The sequence below is a fragment of the Colletotrichum abscissum genome, assembly GCF_030869225.1.
Source record: "Colletotrichum abscissum strain IMI 504890 chromosome Unknown Scaffold_49.1, whole genome shotgun sequence".
Classification (NCBI taxonomy): Eukaryota; Fungi; Ascomycota; class Sordariomycetes; order Glomerellales; family Glomerellaceae; genus Colletotrichum; species Colletotrichum abscissum.
Genome location: NW_026850420.1, coordinates 286,387 through 305,199, shown reverse-complemented (window position 1 = coordinate 305,199; position 18,813 = coordinate 286,387). Strand labels below are relative to the sequence as shown.

At 49.7% G+C, this 18,813-nt stretch overlaps 7 protein-coding genes across 7 annotated transcripts; 5 read left to right on the top strand and 2 right to left on the bottom strand.

Moving 5' to 3' along the window:
- Positions 1-1,641: 1,641 nt before the first annotated feature.
- On the top strand, positions 1,642-3,818 carry CABS01_13979 (calcineurin-like phosphoesterase; the record flags this gene model as incomplete). Its single annotated transcript, XM_060547320.1, has 2 exons — positions 1,642-2,016; positions 2,073-3,818. The coding sequence occupies 2 exons, from the start codon at positions 1,642-1,644 to the stop codon at positions 3,816-3,818; spliced, it is 2,121 nt and encodes a 706-aa protein (XP_060394433.1).
- Positions 3,819-4,787: 969 nt separating this feature from the next.
- Positions 4,788-6,383, top strand: CABS01_13978 (uncharacterized protein; the record flags this gene model as incomplete). Its single annotated transcript, XM_060547319.1, has 1 exon — positions 4,788-6,383. The coding sequence occupies one exon, from the start codon at positions 4,788-4,790 to the stop codon at positions 6,381-6,383; it is 1,596 nt and encodes a 531-aa protein (XP_060394432.1).
- A 1,724-nt stretch (positions 6,384-8,107) lies between these two features.
- CABS01_13977 (cytochrome P450) lies at positions 8,108-9,796 on the top strand (the record flags this gene model as incomplete). Its single annotated transcript, XM_060547318.1, has 4 exons — positions 8,108-8,938; positions 8,994-9,308; positions 9,412-9,578; positions 9,634-9,796. The coding sequence occupies 4 exons, from the start codon at positions 8,108-8,110 to the stop codon at positions 9,794-9,796; spliced, it is 1,476 nt and encodes a 491-aa protein (XP_060394431.1).
- Positions 9,797-10,148: 352 nt separating this feature from the next.
- Positions 10,149-11,326, bottom strand: CABS01_13976 (uncharacterized protein; the record flags this gene model as incomplete). Its single annotated transcript, XM_060547317.1, has 2 exons — positions 10,149-10,936; positions 10,990-11,326. The coding sequence occupies 2 exons, from the start codon at positions 11,324-11,326 to the stop codon at positions 10,149-10,151; spliced, it is 1,125 nt and encodes a 374-aa protein (XP_060394430.1).
- A 500-nt stretch (positions 11,327-11,826) lies between these two features.
- CABS01_13975 (methyltransferase domain-containing protein) lies at positions 11,827-12,792 on the bottom strand (the record flags this gene model as incomplete). The annotated part of the gene is made up of 1 exon (XM_060547316.1): positions 11,827-12,792. One exon carries the CDS (start codon positions 12,790-12,792, stop codon positions 11,827-11,829), a length of 966 nt encoding a protein of 321 aa, XP_060394429.1.
- Positions 12,793-13,448: 656 nt separating this feature from the next.
- Positions 13,449-15,069, top strand: CABS01_13974 (uncharacterized protein; the record flags this gene model as incomplete). Its single annotated transcript, XM_060547315.1, has 6 exons — positions 13,449-13,470; positions 13,657-13,834; positions 13,954-13,972; positions 14,125-14,268; positions 14,323-14,854; positions 14,918-15,069. 6 exons carry the CDS (start codon positions 13,449-13,451, stop codon positions 15,067-15,069), a joined length of 1,047 nt encoding a protein of 348 aa, XP_060394428.1.
- A 1,050-nt stretch (positions 15,070-16,119) lies between these two features.
- Positions 16,120-17,389, top strand: CABS01_13973 (VerA protein; the record flags this gene model as incomplete). Its single annotated transcript, XM_060547314.1, has 3 exons — positions 16,120-16,646; positions 16,752-16,884; positions 16,961-17,389. 3 exons carry the CDS (start codon positions 16,120-16,122, stop codon positions 17,387-17,389), a joined length of 1,089 nt encoding a protein of 362 aa, XP_060394427.1.
- Between the last annotated feature and the right edge of the window lie 1,424 nt (positions 17,390-18,813).

Sequence of the window (18,813 nt, the reverse complement as noted above, 5' to 3'; positions counted from 1 at the left end):
TGCTGTCACACCCATTCGTCTCCCTTTATTACGAACTGGCGGTGTATATCAATGATTGCATGTGGTTGCGTGTGATGCGTCGTAACCATGGATCTCTTCTTGATGGTAAGGTCGTGTTCAGGAACCTGACTTGGAGGGCAGAATGACTTTGGGAGCGGGTCACTATGTAGCCGGTGATGGCGTCGTAACAGTAGGTAACGCTTCGATAACCGGACGAATAAGCCGTTGACGTTCTAGGTGGTCATGGGGATGGTATTGTAGTAGGTGCCCCCCTCCTCGCTTGTCTCCGAGGGCGTGGATGAAAGGTGGAGGGTTCGGAGACTTGCAAGGGAGAGACGGGTGATGTCTCGGTCCGGCTAAGTTATGGTCGGGACACGGTATGTGGCTTTGGTGTGCTTTGGGCTTGATTATCCGCCATCGGGAGCTGTATGGATGGGTGTAGGGGGTGAGACTGGTGCAAGTGCGTGATGGGTGGTGGTGATGGCTTCGTTTACACGTCTGGCTGCACTTCCTGATCGAAGACTGGAACTATCTTGAAGGGTAACGTCGACTTCCTCATATTGCCGAACAGTAGCAGAATCCTTGTACGATTAGACGAGGATTAGTTGATGGGAGATGACTGGACTGATGTGAAGCCTTCAGAACTGGTGGTGTTGAGAACCTGCTTGACGATCTCACTCGAGATGTCTCAATTTTCAAGGTTGTCGGCACTGCATTCCGGGGCGCTGCGGCAATGCGATCCGTCCTCGAAGCTTGGTGTCACTGGAAGTGCAGAGGGAAAGGGGCCCTCAAGGAATCCTCTGTTCGAGAAGCTTTCCGTCTTGGACTGATGTTTCTTTCCTACGGCAGGGAACCCCTCGTGCCCCTCCAAGAAGCGGCCCGCCCAGGCTTTGTTTGTGTGGGCAAGTTTCCTCGGCTGACTAAGTCGGGACAAGACAAAGGACGTTAAGCTGGCCAGCACGCAGTATGGAGTACCTATGTACCTATGGAAAAGGGGGTGGGGCTTCCTCAAGCTGTCAAAGTGGGGCCGTGTTCAGCGACGTTTCCAGTGCATCAAGGTCTTCGGGGCTTCTACGAATAGCAGTCTAGCGGGGTGCTTTTCTTCCTTTCTGGGGGGATTGCCGGGGCCATCCTGTATGAATCCCGTCGCGATTCGTGAATTGATTCGATTGTCGCCACGCGTCGACTTTCTCCTTTTCCCAGTTGCGACAAGACATCACTATTTCGTTTCGTGGCATTTCGTTGCAGGCGTCTAATAGCTTGTGTGCACTGGTAGACCATCGGCTTTCTTTCTAACTATCTTAATTCGGGTTCTTTTTTTGAAGGGTTCTGCAATACCATCTCGTCTCTAACGGTGTATTTCCGTACGAATACATAGGCGAGGCTCTATTATAACCTATTAATCCATCTCCAAACGAAGCTACCGACGACGATCGCGCGCGAGCTCCCGAAGAGCCACTCACACGCCCACATACCAGACACTGGCATACGCAAGCTCGCCCACCTTTGCACGTTTGGTCGGGATTGCGGCACTGATCCATTCCAGAGGGGGCCCCAGGGGAAGTGGGAAATCAGGTAAGGGATACAGACACGGGGCTGCAGGGGAATGGCAGCAGCCCGGGCTAGCCAAGCACCAGCAGCATGGCTCCGCCTTACAGCAACGGCAATGGCTACGCCTACAAGGGGTCCAAGAAGCCTGCATCCGCGTCTGCATCTCTCCCGTTCCAACATTACTACAATGACGACAGCTTCCGCGCCCGTTTGAGACCGTTGCTCGCGGCCCTACAACGACTACTGAGAACACTTTGGGCCTTTTGGCAAACCCGCGGCCGACGATTGGCGACCGGCATCATGTGGCAGGCTGGCAGGCGGTTGAGACAGAACCTCACTGCGCGCCGCCTCCTGAGCTTCCCGCACCTGCTGGTGTGCCTCTGGGGCATCGTGCTCCTTTGGGGCGAGGGCTGGGTCTTTCAGAGCCGAGTCGCAGAATGCAAATGGAGCAACTGGGAGAACTGGGTAGGTCAATTGCTGCGCGCTGTTGCTGTGAACCGACAATGCTGATTCTTTGATAGCCGGCCGGATCGAGCCCACACCACCTCGTCTTCGTTGCTGACCCCCAAATCACCGATCCGAAATCCTACCCCGGCCGTCCGTGGCCCTTGGAAGACCTGACGGTCCTCATCACCGACAACTACATCCGCAGAGGCTACAGGCAGCTCCAATCGCAGCTACGACCTGACTCCCTCTTCTTTCTGGGCGACCTCTTCGACGGTGGCCGAGAGTGGAAGACTGCGCACAGCGACTTCAAGGACCCTCAATGGGCTGTCAACCGACGACCGAAGAACGAGAAAGATCACGTTAAGGGATGGAACGATAATTATGGCCAGAAATACTGGTTGAAGGAATATGAGCGCTTTGGCGACATCTTTTTTGGAAGCTGGGGGCTAGGCGGCTCCAGGGCCGGCGACTGGCAAAGGGGACGCAAGTTGGTGGCGAGCTTGCCAGGGAACCACGATCTTGGCTTTGGAGACCAGGTGAAGGGCTCTGTGAGAGATCGCTTCAACACGTACTTTGGGGACGTGAATCGTGTCGATGTCATTGGCAACCACTCCATCGTCTCCGTCGATAGCTTGTCGCTGAGCGCCGTTTCGTCAAAGCAAGCCGAGGTCGATTTGAAGGCGATCCATACACCTGCGGACGTATTCCTGAAGGACGTCAAGTTTACCAAGAGAAAGGCCGTGGAGCGAGAGTTGCGCTTCTGGAGGGGCGAAGTGGAAGTTGAGCCCCTAGATCATATCGTGGAGGAGCTGGAAACAGCAGACGCCAAGGTGCCGACTATTGCGCCGGGAGAAGAAGGACCCGATTTTCCTACGATTCTTCTCACCCACGTTCCTCTATACCGAGACCCGGGCACGCCTTGCGGACCGCTGCGAGAGCACTGGCCTCCTACGAAACCTCCAAAGGGGGAGCAAGCGCCTATGATGGACCACCGAAATGCAATTTCTGTCTCGGGCGGTTACCAATACCAAAACGTGCTGAACGAGGACGAGTCTGTCAAGCTCGTGAAGAGCGTTGGCAACATCGTTGGAGTGTTCTCCGGCGATGACCACGACTACTGCGAAGTTGTCCACTCGGCAGAAAAGGACAACGTTCGCGAAATCACCGTGAAGAGTATGAGTATGGCCATGGGAGTGCCTACACCTGGCTTCCTCATGGTCAGTTTGTACAACCCGATTGACGCCAACGGCAAACCCCTTCCTGGCGCACCCAAAAAGACGTTGCAAACACACCTTTGCCTGCTTCCGAACCAGCTGGCGACATACGCGAAGTATGCCGGGCTTGCCTTTGTCACCATCGTTGCGATTAGCATAAGATCGTTCCTCGTGCCGGTCCTGAACTTGACACCCTTTGCTTTGCATGACGAACAGCCGCAGGGCGCCATATTGCCGACCATCAAGGACAAGGTCGAAGATGATGGCACTTACAGCATGCACTCGACATCAGCCTCTTCCGGATCTCGATTCCTTACCGGCCAGTCATCCCGGACTAGGAGCGGATCCATCCGCTCCAACGGGGCTACTCCAGCACCGCCGCCAAGAACCAAGTTGAAGAAGCAATGGGGAGCGCCACACCGGGCGCCGCGGATCGAAATTTTTGCAGATGAGTATGGAACTGGCATGCCGCGTTTGACGTGGAAAGCGGCGTCTCAGCGGTCGAGGACGACAATCGGGCGTGTCGCTCGCGAGATCGGTGCCTCGACATGGAGGGTTGTGTGGATGGTTGTCTTGTTTTGGGCCTATCTTGCATATAAGGGGTAGAAGGGCTGCGGTGTGCTCCGCCTCTTAAGCGTGTACAATTACCGGAACATGGGGCGGCATTCGAAAAGAAGGGATCCCATCAGCATTCAGCGGGTTTGCATTGTTTTAGCTATTTGACTGGAGGATGCTGGAGAGTTCTTTGGGTTACATAAAAAGAAGGTCCGTCGTCTTTGTTCATTTGTGTATCATAGCCCGGGACGACGGGCCAGAGAGTACTGTATTGATGATCCAGCTTTTGATGGGTATTTTTGAAACGAATAGGCTTTGAGGAATCAGATGCTCAATGCCTTGTGCCGGTCGCTTCAATTCCTGCGTCTTCGATTCTGTGTCTCTGACATTCTAGTAGCTGGGGCTATACAAGTCTCGATCCCATAGTAGGCTGATTCCTCCTCCGTCTTGGGTTTCCCGGCAAACTTGGAGTGGGCATGGTTCGGCTGGCTGTGAAAAGCTTTACTCTATCGAGCCTCTTTGCTTCTCGACTACAACATATTTGCTGATGATTACGGGAGGTAACGCCAGACTGGGAAATACGATTGCCTGGCAAAGATCACAGAACTGCCATCGAATCGGTTGGGTTTCGATCCTCACTCAAAACACCACTCAAGCAACCCAGCGCCTGTGTGCCTCCGGTGCTTCTGTGTCGGTCAGGGGCGGAAGGCACGATGTCGGCATAAGGAAGGAGGTAGCACATGGTTCAGGGCCCTTCTTACCCTTTCCACAATTCACCAAGCCTTCCAAACCAGTCGACTGATTTCTTTCCCTTCTCCCTCCTCCTCGACCGAACTGTTCGAGCGCTGCACGCAATCTTCGCACCTGACATCAAGTCACCCAAATTCCAATCATCCCGACCTCTAATTCAACGTCTGGTATTCTCCTAGGTACGTCATCCAACCTCTTCATCTCTGATTCTTCACTTGCTGACAAGATTCAGAGTCTACTGCTGCGTCGTTGCCTAGAAGCTGTCAAATCATGCCTCCGCCCGTCAATCTCCCGACTCCAGCTGCCGGCGACACCTTCGCACACAATGGAAACTTGAAGATCACCAACGCTGCAGCGAACATCTTCGTTGTGTATGACTTCGATGCAAAGAAGGCCGACCGATCAACCTCGAGTCTCACCGTAGAGTTTGTCATGGGAAACGTCTATCTCATCGACGCTTCGCTATGCAGTTACTGGGAAAGCAACCGTATTTTTGGTAATCTCGTCAAAGGACTCGGGCTTCCTTTCGAAGGTTGGTTTGAAGGCAACATCTCTATTGACACAGTATACGATGACATCGTGTGTGTTGTCGATGGACGACTCCCCACGTGCTGCTCGATCGGCACCATTGCTGGCAATTTGGTCACCGTTGCTGACCTCACCACTTCTGGTGGTTTCGGGCAAACGCAGCCTCCCAGTGTCGCAACCAACTACGTTTATGGATGCCGCCTACTCGAATCCCATCTATCATACGGCGGTGGCCTTCAAAGGGCTAGCTCTGCCTGGGCCTCGATGACATTCGCTCCTGTAAGGCCATCCAGCTTGCCCACAAAAGGGCTACCACCCCCCATCCAGAACAGTACTTCCGGCACCAGTCATACCGTCAAGACGAGCTTCATAGACCGCCATGAAGCTCCAGGATTTCGAAAAGCCGAACAGGAGGAGAAGAAATTGAGATGCAGCGTGGACGACTCGACCTTGCGTGTTATCTCTGGCCAAACGACTGCCACCGCAGAACAAGGAATGCTTCAAGTACCAAGCTTGTACACTCAGCAGGCAGACAAGAGCCCAGCAATTCAGCACGATGGTATTTCTGATCCAAGCTCCCCACGCTTGATGTGCGCAAATTGTTGCAGAGGAGGCCACGAGGCTAAGGACTGTATCGGACCGGTGGATGTTGACGGTTTCATAGCCGCTTGCCCAATATGCAATGTACGCGACCACATCTTTTCCAGTTGTAGCAAACTGCTTGAGACGAAGAAGAAGGCCAAGAGAGCCCTGCAATTCTTATATCTCGTTCAGCGTCGACAGAACAGGGCCCCCATTCTAGCGACCACTTGCTGGATAGCTGTTTGGGCCGCACAAGGCTGCCCTAGAATACAGCTACCTCATACGAAGGAGTTCGCCCGCATGATTGGCCACGGGCTGATCCCAGGTTACCCCGACTGGCGAACTTATGACTACTCCGCACCTTTGTCGCCGCGAGACTCGACCAATGTCGCCTTACTTCGGGATCCAAGTACCGAGTATGAATACGGAAGACCATCTGGTCTGTTCCCAGGGACGCAAGGCATTTCCATAGGTCAGGGCTACAACGCGGTCAGGGCCAAGATGCAGAGGTTGGGCATCAATCTTTTACCAAATGCCCCAAACCCGGCAGCTTTTTCGAGGAAGATGAAGAAGCAAGCTAAGCGGGATCAAGTCAAGCGAGATCATACCAAAACGACACTGGTTCAAGGAGATGGCAGCCGCTTTGCAACAGGGGCAAATTGCACCATTGTTCAGAAGTCTCTTCCAGCTTTGCCAGCAAAACCGGTCTTCACCAGCCCCACAATCGTCAACATCAAGCAAGAAGCCATCGATTAACGTTTGGACCGTCGTCACTTGCGGTCGGTCGCTTTGACATGTTATCTCCTCATTGTATTATGTTCTAGCTCATGGAGGGAAGTTGCTCATTGTGAGAATGGGGAGGCGATAAATTGCGCCATAGTTCGCTTGAGGATTATCGACCTAGCCATAAGTTGCTTTATGCTTGTGACTTAGCTAGAGGATATCGTACTTGTTGCGCTTTTCTTCATGGAGTTTTGATGATTGCATTCTCGATCACTTGCACTCTTCTGTGCCGTCCACCAGCCATGTCGTTAATCTCCCCAGATTGCCATAGGCGAAAGGTTCTGCATGCTTCAAAATAGGCTGTGAATTGCAATCGTGATCTTGAGATGAGAAAGTACATCAGATCAGAGTGCTTGAGAGAGACTCTAAAGACGGTCCACGTAGCACATCGGTCTCGTTAAAACGACACCTTGGGTTCAATAAGGCTCGAGGTGAAGAGAATCAGGGAGATAAGGAGCATCCATATATTCAAGAACAAACCGCTTAATTAAATGAGTTCATGTGATGGAGAAGGATTAAAGGAGCTAGGGGCCCAAGGACGTAGGAGGTTTGCTTTTGCTGGTAGGTGGGAGAAACATGAAGAGGGGGAAATATGCGAATCGAACCCAGAGCCTTTGGAAAGACTTTCAAAAAGTACGCCGGTCTTGGAGCAGGTCACATAGCTTCTCTTGATTGCCTGTCCGAAGATAAAATCTGCTGAATTATTGGGATATGTGTACCCCATTACAAACGTATTTGAGGGAAAGGCAGACCATGGAGCCTTCCAGGTTGCGTGATCTGCCTCGCCACAGCGGCTTTGGCCCATTCAGGTCTGTGCCATAGTCCTTTAACCTTCATCTTCCACCATGATTGTGAGTTGCGCTTCTATAATTTTCGCCGTAACTGCAAAGTGACTGGGCTCCAGAAGCTGGCGACGCGGAGAGGGTACTTGGCATCTGAACGGCCATCGTCAACGACATGATTCTCTGCGTGTTCGCATTCGTTCGGCACGGCAACCGATTCGCCAGCCCTCGTATCTCGGAATGGAGAGACAAGCCGATGGCAACGTCAACCCGGGATTACCGTCTGAAACGAACCGGCAGGAATAGACAGCTCTCCCCGGTCCCAAAGGTGTGGTCGCTTGCCGAACCCCTCACGACGTTAATTGCGGGAAGGTTCGTGCCCCCTTTTTCCGTCTGATTTGCTCTTCAGGACCACGATAATTTCTCAAGCTATGACCAAGATATTCTCGGCCATTGAAACGTTGCACGATGGCTTCGGTTCAGGGATTCGTACTCGGCATGACGAACTTATCCAGGCTGAGCTGGTTGGGTTCATGGATGCGTGGTGCGCGGCGAATGGGAAAGTCTATATGAAGTTTTGCTCGTCCGGAAGCTTTAATATCTGAGGTTGTCTCGTAAGTATCCGGATCATTTGCTCTCAATTTAAGTGTCTATCTTCCGCCCTGAACCGACTTGATTCGAAGTGCCGCTTTAGGAGCATGGCCATCATCAACATCATGATCTAGGCTTCGTGCCTTGGCTTCGCCTTCGTAAGTATTGTGCTCTTTTATTGACAAGCTTTGTAACTCTATCGAGAATAAGAGCTTTCTCCAAGTTCCTTTTCCTGACGCCGGATAGACCATACTTTACATCGTCTCGTACATCATCTATAACCTCTTCTTCCACCCCCTCCGCCGCTTTCCCGGCCCAATCCTCATGCGCGCAACCCGCGCAACATTCTGCTACCGACTCTGGTGCGGCACTCTCTCTTTCGACATGCTTGACCTCCACAGAAAGTATGGCGACGTGGTGCGTATCGCCCCGGATGAGCTGGCGTATGCGGACCCCGCAGCGTGGAAGGAGATCATGGGTCACCGTGCCGGGAGCGTTGCAAGCGGCGGCCAGGCGCCGCTCGAGTTTGAGAAGTCGGAGACGTTTTACAGGCCGATTGCGGACCTGCCGAGGGATATCATCACGGCACCTGGCCCGGAACACGCTATGCTAAGGAGGACTTTGAGTCACGGGTTCAGCGATCGGAGTTTGAGGGATCAGCAGCCCGTGATCATGAAGTATGTTGACATCTTTATCGCTAAGCTGCGAGATTTGGCAGATGTTCCGGCTCAGAAGGCGTACCGAGATGAAGAGGGCGACGGGGATTCTTCCGCGATGGACCTTGGTGAAAAGGGAACGGCAGATGTCGGGGAGCCGGTGAAACTGACGCTATGGTACAACTACTGCACCTTTGACATCATCGGAGACCTGGCCTTTGGGGAACCGTTTGGGTGTTTGGAGGGAGGGGACCTACACCCCTGGGTGAGGACGATCTTCCAAATGATCCGGTTGGGCGTCGCACTGCAGACGGCGAACCACTTTTCGGTACTGAGCCGGTTCATCACGGCGGTGATGTCGACCAAGGCAATGAGGAACAGGCGCCTTGAGCATCAGGCTATGACGATGGATAAGTTGAAGAGGAGGATTGCGTTGGCGGAGAGGGAAGGGCCGAGGGCGGACTTGATGGAGGGGCTGTTGAAGAAGAGGGAGGAGTGGGTGAGTCTAGTTCCTTTCCCATCATATTTTGTATCAGATGATAACATGGACGCAGAACCTTTCGTTGCAACAGCTCGAGGGCAACGCGAGCATCATTATCATTGCGGGCTCCGAGACTACGGCGACGCTGCTTTCGGGGGTGACGTATCTCCTCTTGAAGAACCCCGAAAAGATGCAGAAGCTAGTGAACGAAGTCAGAACGACGTTTGACAGGGAGTCGGACGTCGATCTCAAGTCTGTGAATAAACTGACGTACATGCTCGCGTGCCTGGATGAAGCGCTGCGGTTGTATCCGCCTGTGCCGACTGGTCTTCCTAGGACGGTGCCCGAAGGCGGAGCTATGATCCGCGGGGAGTTTCTTCCAGAGAAGGTGGGTTTTTCGTTATATGCTGTCCTCTGCCGAGGGGGCCGGAGGTCCGTTCCGTCCTCTTGTAGGAGTATCCCAGCTAATGCGAGATCCCTCACCTTCGTAGACGACTGTTGCCGTCCATCAGTGGGCCATGTACCATAACGAGGCAAACTTCAAGAACCCCTTCCTCTTCCACCCGGAGAGGTTCCTAGGTGATCCGGAGTATGCTTCTGATCGCAGAGAGGCGTTACAGCCGTTCCACCTTGGACCTCGAAGTTGCTTGGGACGGAAGTGAGTGCCTCCTGACTTTCCTCAACTTTGTCTACCTGCTAATATGACATTATAGCCTCGCGTACGTAGAGATGCGGATCATGCTAGCGAGACTGCTTTGGAACTTTGACATGGTTCTGGCGGAGGAGAGCAAGGCTTGGATGGAGACTCAAAAGATTTATACTCTGTGGGAAAAGGGGCCATTAAATGTTTACTTGAAGCCTGTCATACGTGACTGAGATTTGGGAGGAGAGACTTCCTAGCACAATACATTAAGATCTTAGATGACACACTAACTCCTTTCTAGTCTCGACTAATCGATTGATCTGTACAAATGACCTCAGTAACACTAATTAGGCTATGTTTTGCGCTTCAGTTCAATCACAGCAGAGAGCGAGTCTCACAATTCGATGGCATCTGCATAAAATTCAATAGTTTCCTTGAGAGTAATTACGGGCGTACTTTAGGGCTTACTTTGTAGTTGTTGTTTCCAGTGCTTGCCTTCTTTGTACTCCCTCTGTTGCTTTCTTCATGCCACCGCTTGAAGCTATATACAAGAGCCTGCATTATGTACATTACGGACCGTCCCAGCTAATTAGCTTGAAAGTAACTACTCCTAGCCGGCTTCTTCGCCTCGACAAAACTTTCAGAGGTTCCATCAGTCCACGGGCGGCCCGATGAACCGCTAGAGGCACTGATCACATCGCCATGCAATGGTTGCAAGCCGACCTTCCTGTATGCTTCCCAAAGGCTCTTGGACACAGCCAGAGACTCATCGTTGTCTTCGTCGTCATTCGCCTTCAACCAGCCCTTGAACTGGTCGTTCAGCAGGCCGGGGAGTGATTCAATAGCCCCTCCCGTGATCATCTCACCCACCCAGAGGAGCATAGCCGTATAGTAGCGCTTTGTCAAATTCATTATCCGTGTGTTCGTTAGCTCTTCAGTGGGGAAGGCAAGTATGGCTGAGCGGTGGGTCGGTCCGACGGAGATGCCGAAACGGATCTCGTGGCTCTGGGAATGCACTAGCCCAGCGCTTTCCGCGATCTGGGGACCCTCTGGCCATGAGATGTGCGAGAGCATCTCAGCAGCATATCCGAATGGTAGTGGAACGCTCCAATTTTCAATGTCATGGGCCTCTTGGAACGTTTTGAGATACGGGTTGTACAACGTCCATGGCGCGTGTTGTCGCCCGTACGCTTCAACGACTAGGTGATCGAGGAAGCGGGTAATGGTGTTGTTCGCGTAGGTGAAAAGAAGTTGGGTTTCAGTTTCCAGGCGCACCCAGTCTACAAACGGCGGTCGGTTCCAAGCGTCCCGAGGATCGATTTGGCCGAGAAAAAGGTATGTTGAAGGAGTGACCTCGGATGTTGTGTCAAAACCTACCGTATGTCAGCAGGAGTACATGTCGAAAATAACACCGAATTCTGCCTACCGAGCTGTCTGCGTAGCGCATTCATAAGTCTGAATAGGGTCATATCCCAATTGAGAACAGGGCCCTCATCCGCCATGGACGGCCTCGTTTGCTGGAAGAACTCGACAATCAACCTATCGATAATGTGGCCCTCCTTGGGGCGAGTGCGGAGTTTCTTCGCATCCCAGTAGAAGAACAGAAAAGCCTCCTTCCAATCAATCCGGCCAGTGTCCATCGCCATGACGCTTCTTCGGGCGGCGGATGTGGTGGAGCCCACATTCGGCTTTTGGGTCATGATTGCTAGTGGAGTTTGAGATCGAGAAGTGCGCGCTTGTGCAGGAAGGAAGTTGGAGAACATTTTTGTTGTTTTTTTGCGAGGCGCGCCAGCCTGATGGGAGGGGCATAAGCACTCCTCTTTCGCCGACTAAGTCCGGGATGATTATCGAAGGATTAAATAGTTCTAGAAGCGGTACAAGCGGGTTCAGCGTCCGAAGGAATGCTGCTTGTTGGAACCAACACGAAAGCGTCCAAATCGGGCAGCCAAAGAGATCCACTCTCGCACAAGTCCCAAATCAGCCAATTAACAAAGAGCCGGCTGTCTATCATTCGGCAAACAAACAATCAAGCAAACACTTGGCATCACCGAATGTCATCCAAACGTTTGGCCCCCCCCCCCCCCCATTTGAGAAAACAAGCCCGTTTGCTCCACCGATCCAGGGGTTTAGGTAACCCGCGTAAACGCTGAATGGCCTGCTTGCCGCATCGCGATTTGACCAATGATTCACATGCCCCGCAGACGGGCCCAGAACCTCGGACTTGGATGAGACTGGACCCTCTACGCGCCTCCTCAAATCCGCTTTATTCCTTCTTTTTGACCATAATTAGAGCCCCTGCAACGCCAGTGGTGATGATTTCTTTCCCTGGCTCCATCCCTGCTTCGTGGAGCAAACTCGCGAGTTTCCCAACGGCCATCTTGACTACATCACGATCCGTTCCGACATCATCGGGGTGCGCCTCACGCCACCGCGTCACCGGGCTGACCGTCTCTAGGAACCTTTCGACGTGATCTAGACCCAGCTTCTGCTGACCCAAGAAGAACTCCCCGTCCGGTCCGACTGTGCCGTCCTTATTCCAGTCTTTGCGCAGGAAAGCGCTCTCTTCGAATTCCGCCACCGGCGTTTCGAGGTCCCATGGCATCGGTAGCGTCTCGTACATCTTCTCCGCTATGAGGTTACCCGGAGTCATGTACGGCTGGATATACTCGTCACGGAAATCTTGTAGGATCTGCTGCATGCTCGCGGCGTTGGGCATGGATGGGTGAATGTACTTTGAGCTGCTCGTCCAGATGGCGACGGAACCGCCCGGCTTGAGCACGCGGGCAGCGGCAGCCCAGAAGCCGGGCATATCGAACCAGTGCGCCGCGGTAGCGGCTGTGATGAGGTCGACGCTGGCGTCGGCGACGGGCGGGGAGAGGTTGGACCCGAGCTCCTCCGCGGTGGAGACCTCGAAGCGGATCGGCTCCGGGGCCGATGTGACCCCGCCCAGGGCCCGGGCAGCGTCGATCATGCCCACGCTCGGGTCCAGGGCGATGGTCCGTGTAAAGCGCGGGCTGAGCTCACGGGCAACGGTGCCGGGGCCGCAGCCGATGTCGAGAAGGGAGTCTGTTTGGCCGCCTGTTGAGACGTGGTGGTCGTAAATGTAGTTGTAGATCCTTTGGTCGTAGCCCAGCCTGCCTTTGGCGTAAGTAGCGCCTTGCTCCTTTGTGTAGGCACGGAAGGTTTTCTCAACCAGGGCTGGAGTTGGGACGGTTGCGACGTCGGCCATTGTCTCTAAATTATGGTGGCGAATTCTCCAAAGCTGGTATTAATTATAAAGGAATAGAATCAGACGTTTATATATGCTTCTACATAATATGACAGTGTTTTCCACAAAATAAACAGCGGAAATTTGATGTGGCCAGCCTGATCTTTATAACTCACATGCGCTCAAGCCGAACTCAACATCTGAGGAGGGCGTTTGACGAACGAGCACCAAAGTCTGCCATGATTGGCGAAAGGCTACCGAGAACGGCCCACCAACATCTTTCCAAAGAGGGATAACCAAGTACAGCAGAGCCAATCAACGACGCCAAAAGACCTCACACTAATCCCGATCAGGGCGACGACTGCGAAGCTGATGCTGTCCCCGCCGACCCGCTGCCGGTCGATGACCTTTTGGTGGCTTGTAAGCCGTCTCGAATCCTTCAGAATCCCGTGTCCGTGTCCGATCCCCCTTGAAAATCGAGCCTGACAGCAACCGCCGACGGAATTTCTGACATTTAGTTCAGTCAACCCCCTCGGCTGGAACGCTCTTTTCGTTGGTAGTTGACGAAGCTGACACAAGGGTGTTTGCATGCCTGGAGGCCCTCTCATCTTACCTTACCTTAGACCCGGGAGCCGGACCCGGAGTTGTCTTCTTGAGCCGAAGTCCTTCACCGCAGCATGGTTTACTATGGCGCGCTGAGTAAGGGTTGCCAGCGATGCCGTCAACGCAAAGTCAAGGCACGTGTGTTTGAAACCCGATGACCTCCTCCCTGTGCTTGTAAGTTTTACTTCTAATATGCTTTGGAAAAGTGCGATCAACGCAAACCGGGATGTCTCAAGTGCGAGAAAGGACAGAAGCCTTGTCCCGGCTATCGGAACTTGACAGACCTTGTCTTTCGGGACGAGCGCCAACGAATCAGGAAGAAGATTGGAAATGAAGCTGGCAGCTCGTCGAAGCCGAGGAATCTGCCAATCAACTACGCGTTGTGCCTCAACATTGAAGATAGGGCGGCCACCTTTTTCTTCACCCACTACACCACTACTGGACCACCGTTCTGTGACTCGTACCAATCATGGCTTGCCAAGACATATCACGAAGAATCTTCTAACAACCTAGTCCGACATAGCATCCAAGCAGTCGGCATGGCTGCTATCTCAAACATCTCTAATGCCCCCAAAATAGTGCTGCGAGCCAAGGAGCGGTATGGACAAGCACTAAAAGCTACTAATGTGGCTCTGTATGACCCTGATCAAGCCACAGCAGATACAACTCTCATGGCAATTCTTCTCCTTGGGCTATTTGTTGTACGGTTGAAACCCCTTCTCCTTCAATAGCCACGACTAACTTGAGCAGACGATAATGTTCGAAAGCTGGAATGATAGCCATGCGTGGACGGCGCATATTGAGGGCGCAACAGCCCTGTTGCACCTTCGCGGCAAGGGCCAATTCACAAGAGAGCTTGGAATACAGCTCTACATACAATTCAGACAGCAAATTGTAAGTCCAAACGTAAAGTCATTGAGCGGACCCTACTGAGCCGGTTCCCCGCAGCTCCAAGCCTGTATGCATCGAGGTGTTCCCGTACCCCCTGCCCTTGTGGAGATAACCATGCAATTCGAAGCCAGCCGCCGAGGAACACAGTACAATAGTCTACGTCCAGGGTCCTTAGCAGTACTAGGCTTTAGGCTCGTCAACCTTTCTGCAGCCATGAACACACAACAAATAACAGACGCCAACGCAATCTACCGGATAGCGGTGGACATTGACAGTGATCTCAACGCCTGGGCGTCAAAATCCTCGCAATCTGATCGGAAGTTCCACGAGATTGAAGCAGATGCATCCAAGAAAGAAAATAACTTCAACGGGAGAGAACATGTGTATAACAGTGTTTGGGGAGCACAAGTCTGGAACAACTGGCGGTCGTTGACGATAGTGACAAACCGTATTATTCTCAACCATGTCGACAAACAGAGCTTCGAGAACAACGAACTCAAAGAGATAATGCGGTTCCACAGCACCTCGGTTATCCACAGTCTTTCTGCTGATATATGTACATCTACACCTAGTCTATCTGGTACCCCACGTCAGTACCAACATCATATCGAAAATCCCTGCACTATGGAAATGAAGCTAACAACTATCCTAGGAGCACCTTCCATGATCTGGCCGTTGCACATCGTCTCCCAAGAAGAACTAAATGTACCAAATGTACGATCTTGGGCAGTCGAGCAACTAATAGGTATCAGAAAGTTGATGGGCATAAAGCAAGCTGCTGTTCTGGCAACCACGATGGGCTGAAAATGCTAGTTTTGGAGACACCCACTTTCGCACAGCGATAGACAAGTTTGCCTTTTATTCTATAAATATCATGTTGGATGGTAGATGTAATTAAAATGATAGCCCTATCCATGGTTCAAAGTTGCAACTTCCAACATTGAGTCATCAGTTTGATCAATTCTAAGAATTTTGGACATGATGCAGTATACCATTTTGAAAGCTCATTGAAAGAAGTCTGAGGATTCAAGTGCGGCAACTAGACTGCCGCAGGGTATAAGGTTCATGATTGCAGAAGCTTTATCGATAAACGAAACATCGTATCATACTGACAGTTGATGTTGCGGACGATGAGGTAAGCCAACATATCAGTCAGCGCCGGAAGGCATAGAACCTAGCTCACCTGGCCAAGTGTATTTTCGTTACCATACTTACATAATAATTGCAAGAAGAAGATGCCGTTTGTTCGATATCTGATTCGGAACGTCGAAGAAGATATTCTGCAAGCATTGACTGTTGATCTCCAGCTATACTCCCCACAATTGGCGGCTTCGAAGCATGGGCACAAACTATAAAGGATGGCCCAGGGAGAACCTGACTCGATACCTCCATCGAACGAACCAATCTCCAAACGCCTGGATTTACGGCGTGATCCCAAATGGGCATATAAACATGTTGCCCTTTTGGGACGCCCCGTGAGGCAGGAGGCGCTCGGTAATTAAGTACGAAGAAAGAAGGCATACATATACTCCACGCTCCGGTTCTGCACGAAGGGGGGATAGACTATTACTGATCATTGTCAGATGAACTAAACTACCCACTTAAGCCTTTCTACAAAGCACTTTGTTCATTTCGACTCAAATCAACGATGGGATTCACGACGATGTGGTCGTCGGCGGCGCTCTTGTCGCTGCTCTTAAAGCTTGCCCTCGTTTTATCAGCGATTGGACTTATGAAAATTGGCTGGAAGGCTTATACTATCAGAAAAAAGTTCAAAGAAGTAAAAGCGTTGGGGATCGTACGTGCACCACATTTACGGATCCAATCAATCAAGCTGACCGTCGCACATAGCCAATGCTGCCTCACTCTTGGATCATGGGCCATCTTCCCATCATGTTTGGGTTTCGCAAAGAGTATCCAGGAGACATCAATATTGGTACCTTCCACCCATGGATCATCAATAACTACCAGAGATACTTTCCGGAAATGGACCACTGCCCTCCAGTCATTTATCTGGATCTCTGGCCTGTGTTGAAGGCACCCATCGTGGCTGCGTACAAAAACACCATTGCGGCACAGTTCACCCAGACGAAGAATCTTGACAAGCATCAAATCTCCCTCGACTTCATGTACCCGCTGACCAAGGGCTTAGACATCGCTACCCTTCAAGGCGATGAGTGGAAGAAATGGCGAGGCTGGTTCAACCCCGGCTTCAGTTCGAGAAATGTTTCGTCAATGGTTCCTGATCTTATCGAAGAGATTAAGGACTTTGCGGATAACTTGCAACAAAAGGCCGGCTCTAATGGATCGTGGGGTCGCATGTTTCAGCTCCGCAACATGACGACGGCTCTCACTTTTGACATCATTGTCCGCGCAGTCTTGTAAGTGAGCTAATTCGTCTTGTTTGAGGATCGTCAGGACTGATGGATACTTACCAGGGATGAGCGTCTCCACGAGCAGACAAATACGACTGCTGGCCCTCTCAGAATGGCACTTGCTGACCAGTTGAGGCTCATGGGCATAAGACAGGCCTTCAGTTTCGGCTACTTGTTCCCATGGCAGAACAAAGCCGTGGATCGTAACAATCGCATTGTTCAACACCAGCTTCAACCCAATATTGTACGATCTCTGGAAACCGGTCTCAAACCATCCAAGAAGAAGACGGTGCTCAATCTCGCTTTGATGCATTTAGCAGAAGAGGCAGGTGGGCGCCGGATTGACCCAACTAGGTACCGACCAACTTATGATGGACACCATCTTGGGCAATCTGAAGACCTTTCTTGTTGCGGGCCATGAGACAACTGCCAGTGCACTGTGCTTCATGTTCAAGGTTCTCCAGGACAACCCAGACTGCATGGCCAAGGTCCGCACCGAACACGACGAGGTACTGGGTCTGGATCCCGACCAAGCTGCTGACATTCTGAGCAAGTCACCTCAGCTCCTCGGCTCCCTTCGGTATACACACGCCGTGACCAAGGAGACTCTCCGCCTGTATCAACTTGCCTCCACCATGCGAGGAGGAGAGCCGGAATTTCATCTCAGTGATGCTACTACTGGTCTGCAGTATCCCACCGAAGGGTTTCTTGTGTGGGATGGCGGCCCGGGTATGCAGCATATTACGTAATAGGGATAGTAATCGTACCTTACGAAGTGCCCGTTACGTACTAAATCACGTGTCTATTTTAGATATCGTATATATAGACCTTTTATTTTTATTTATTTCTATTTTAATAATTAAGTTACTTTTATTATATTCTATATATTTATTACTACGTACTATAATTTATAATAATTATAAGCCTAGCTCTTAATTAAGACCTTATATTATAATAACGTACTTATTAATACGATTCTTACGATTTTTTTAAAATAACTAACTTATTTATACTTACTTTAGCCTAAGTTAAATTAATTAGTTACGATAATTAAATTAAATAATTTAATATATTTTATATTATAAATAAGAGTATTAGAGTTTAAAAATACGTTAACCTAAACGCTCTAAACTCTAACGTATTTTTTAACCTCTTTATAGTATTTATTTCGCTTTTTAAATTTAAATAATTAGTTATAACCCGTAATAAAAAAGAACTACGAGCTTACTAAGCTTATTATAAAGCGTTTAAAAATAACTAAAGAAACTAAGAAATCCTCTATTAATAGTTTCTAAATATAACTCTTAGTACGAACCTTTTAACTTTTTTAAATATAAGTAATTTATAAAACTAAGCTAGGTTTCTTTTTATAAAGCTAGTTATATTACTTATTTTATATAAATAAATTTATTTTTATATTATACTTATAAAAAGGATTTATATACTTAAGAATATTTAAAAATAATAGGAGCTTAATACTAAATATAAATAACTTATAGCTTATAAACATAATATTATTAATACGTATATTAAAGTCCTCGCTTAGTAATTAGTAAAATTAATTAATATTATACTATATAAATACGTATTTTAAAAAGCTATTAAAAACGGCGCTAAGTTTAGTATATAGTAAATTATTAAATATTTAAAATAAGAATTTATGCCCCCCGAATTAGTAATAAAAAATGCGGTTCGAAAGGAATATTAATAAGTTTTTAATAAAATAAGGACCGGAATTAACCCCTAATATTAGTATAAAGAGTAATAATCTACTTATTTTTAAACTAAAATATATAATATTTTAGAAATTAATAAAAAGATTACCGTACTTAACTTTTTAATTATAATTAAATTTAGACTTAACCCTATATAGGGCTAACGTATATATAAGACCTTTAGTAAATTAATAACTTTTAGAACGTATATAAGGACCTTTAAAGAGATTATATATATATTTAGCTTAGTAACTTAGGATATATATACTAAATAACTTTTAAGTTAAAAAGGGGCTTATTTTATTTTTATTAAACGCTCTAACTTAGTTAACGATATAAATAATAAAAATAATATTATATACCTTTATAATTACGTATACTTATAGCGCCCTATAATATATTAAAAATTAGAATAAGTATTTATAAACTAAAATACTAATAAGTTATTAATACGAATA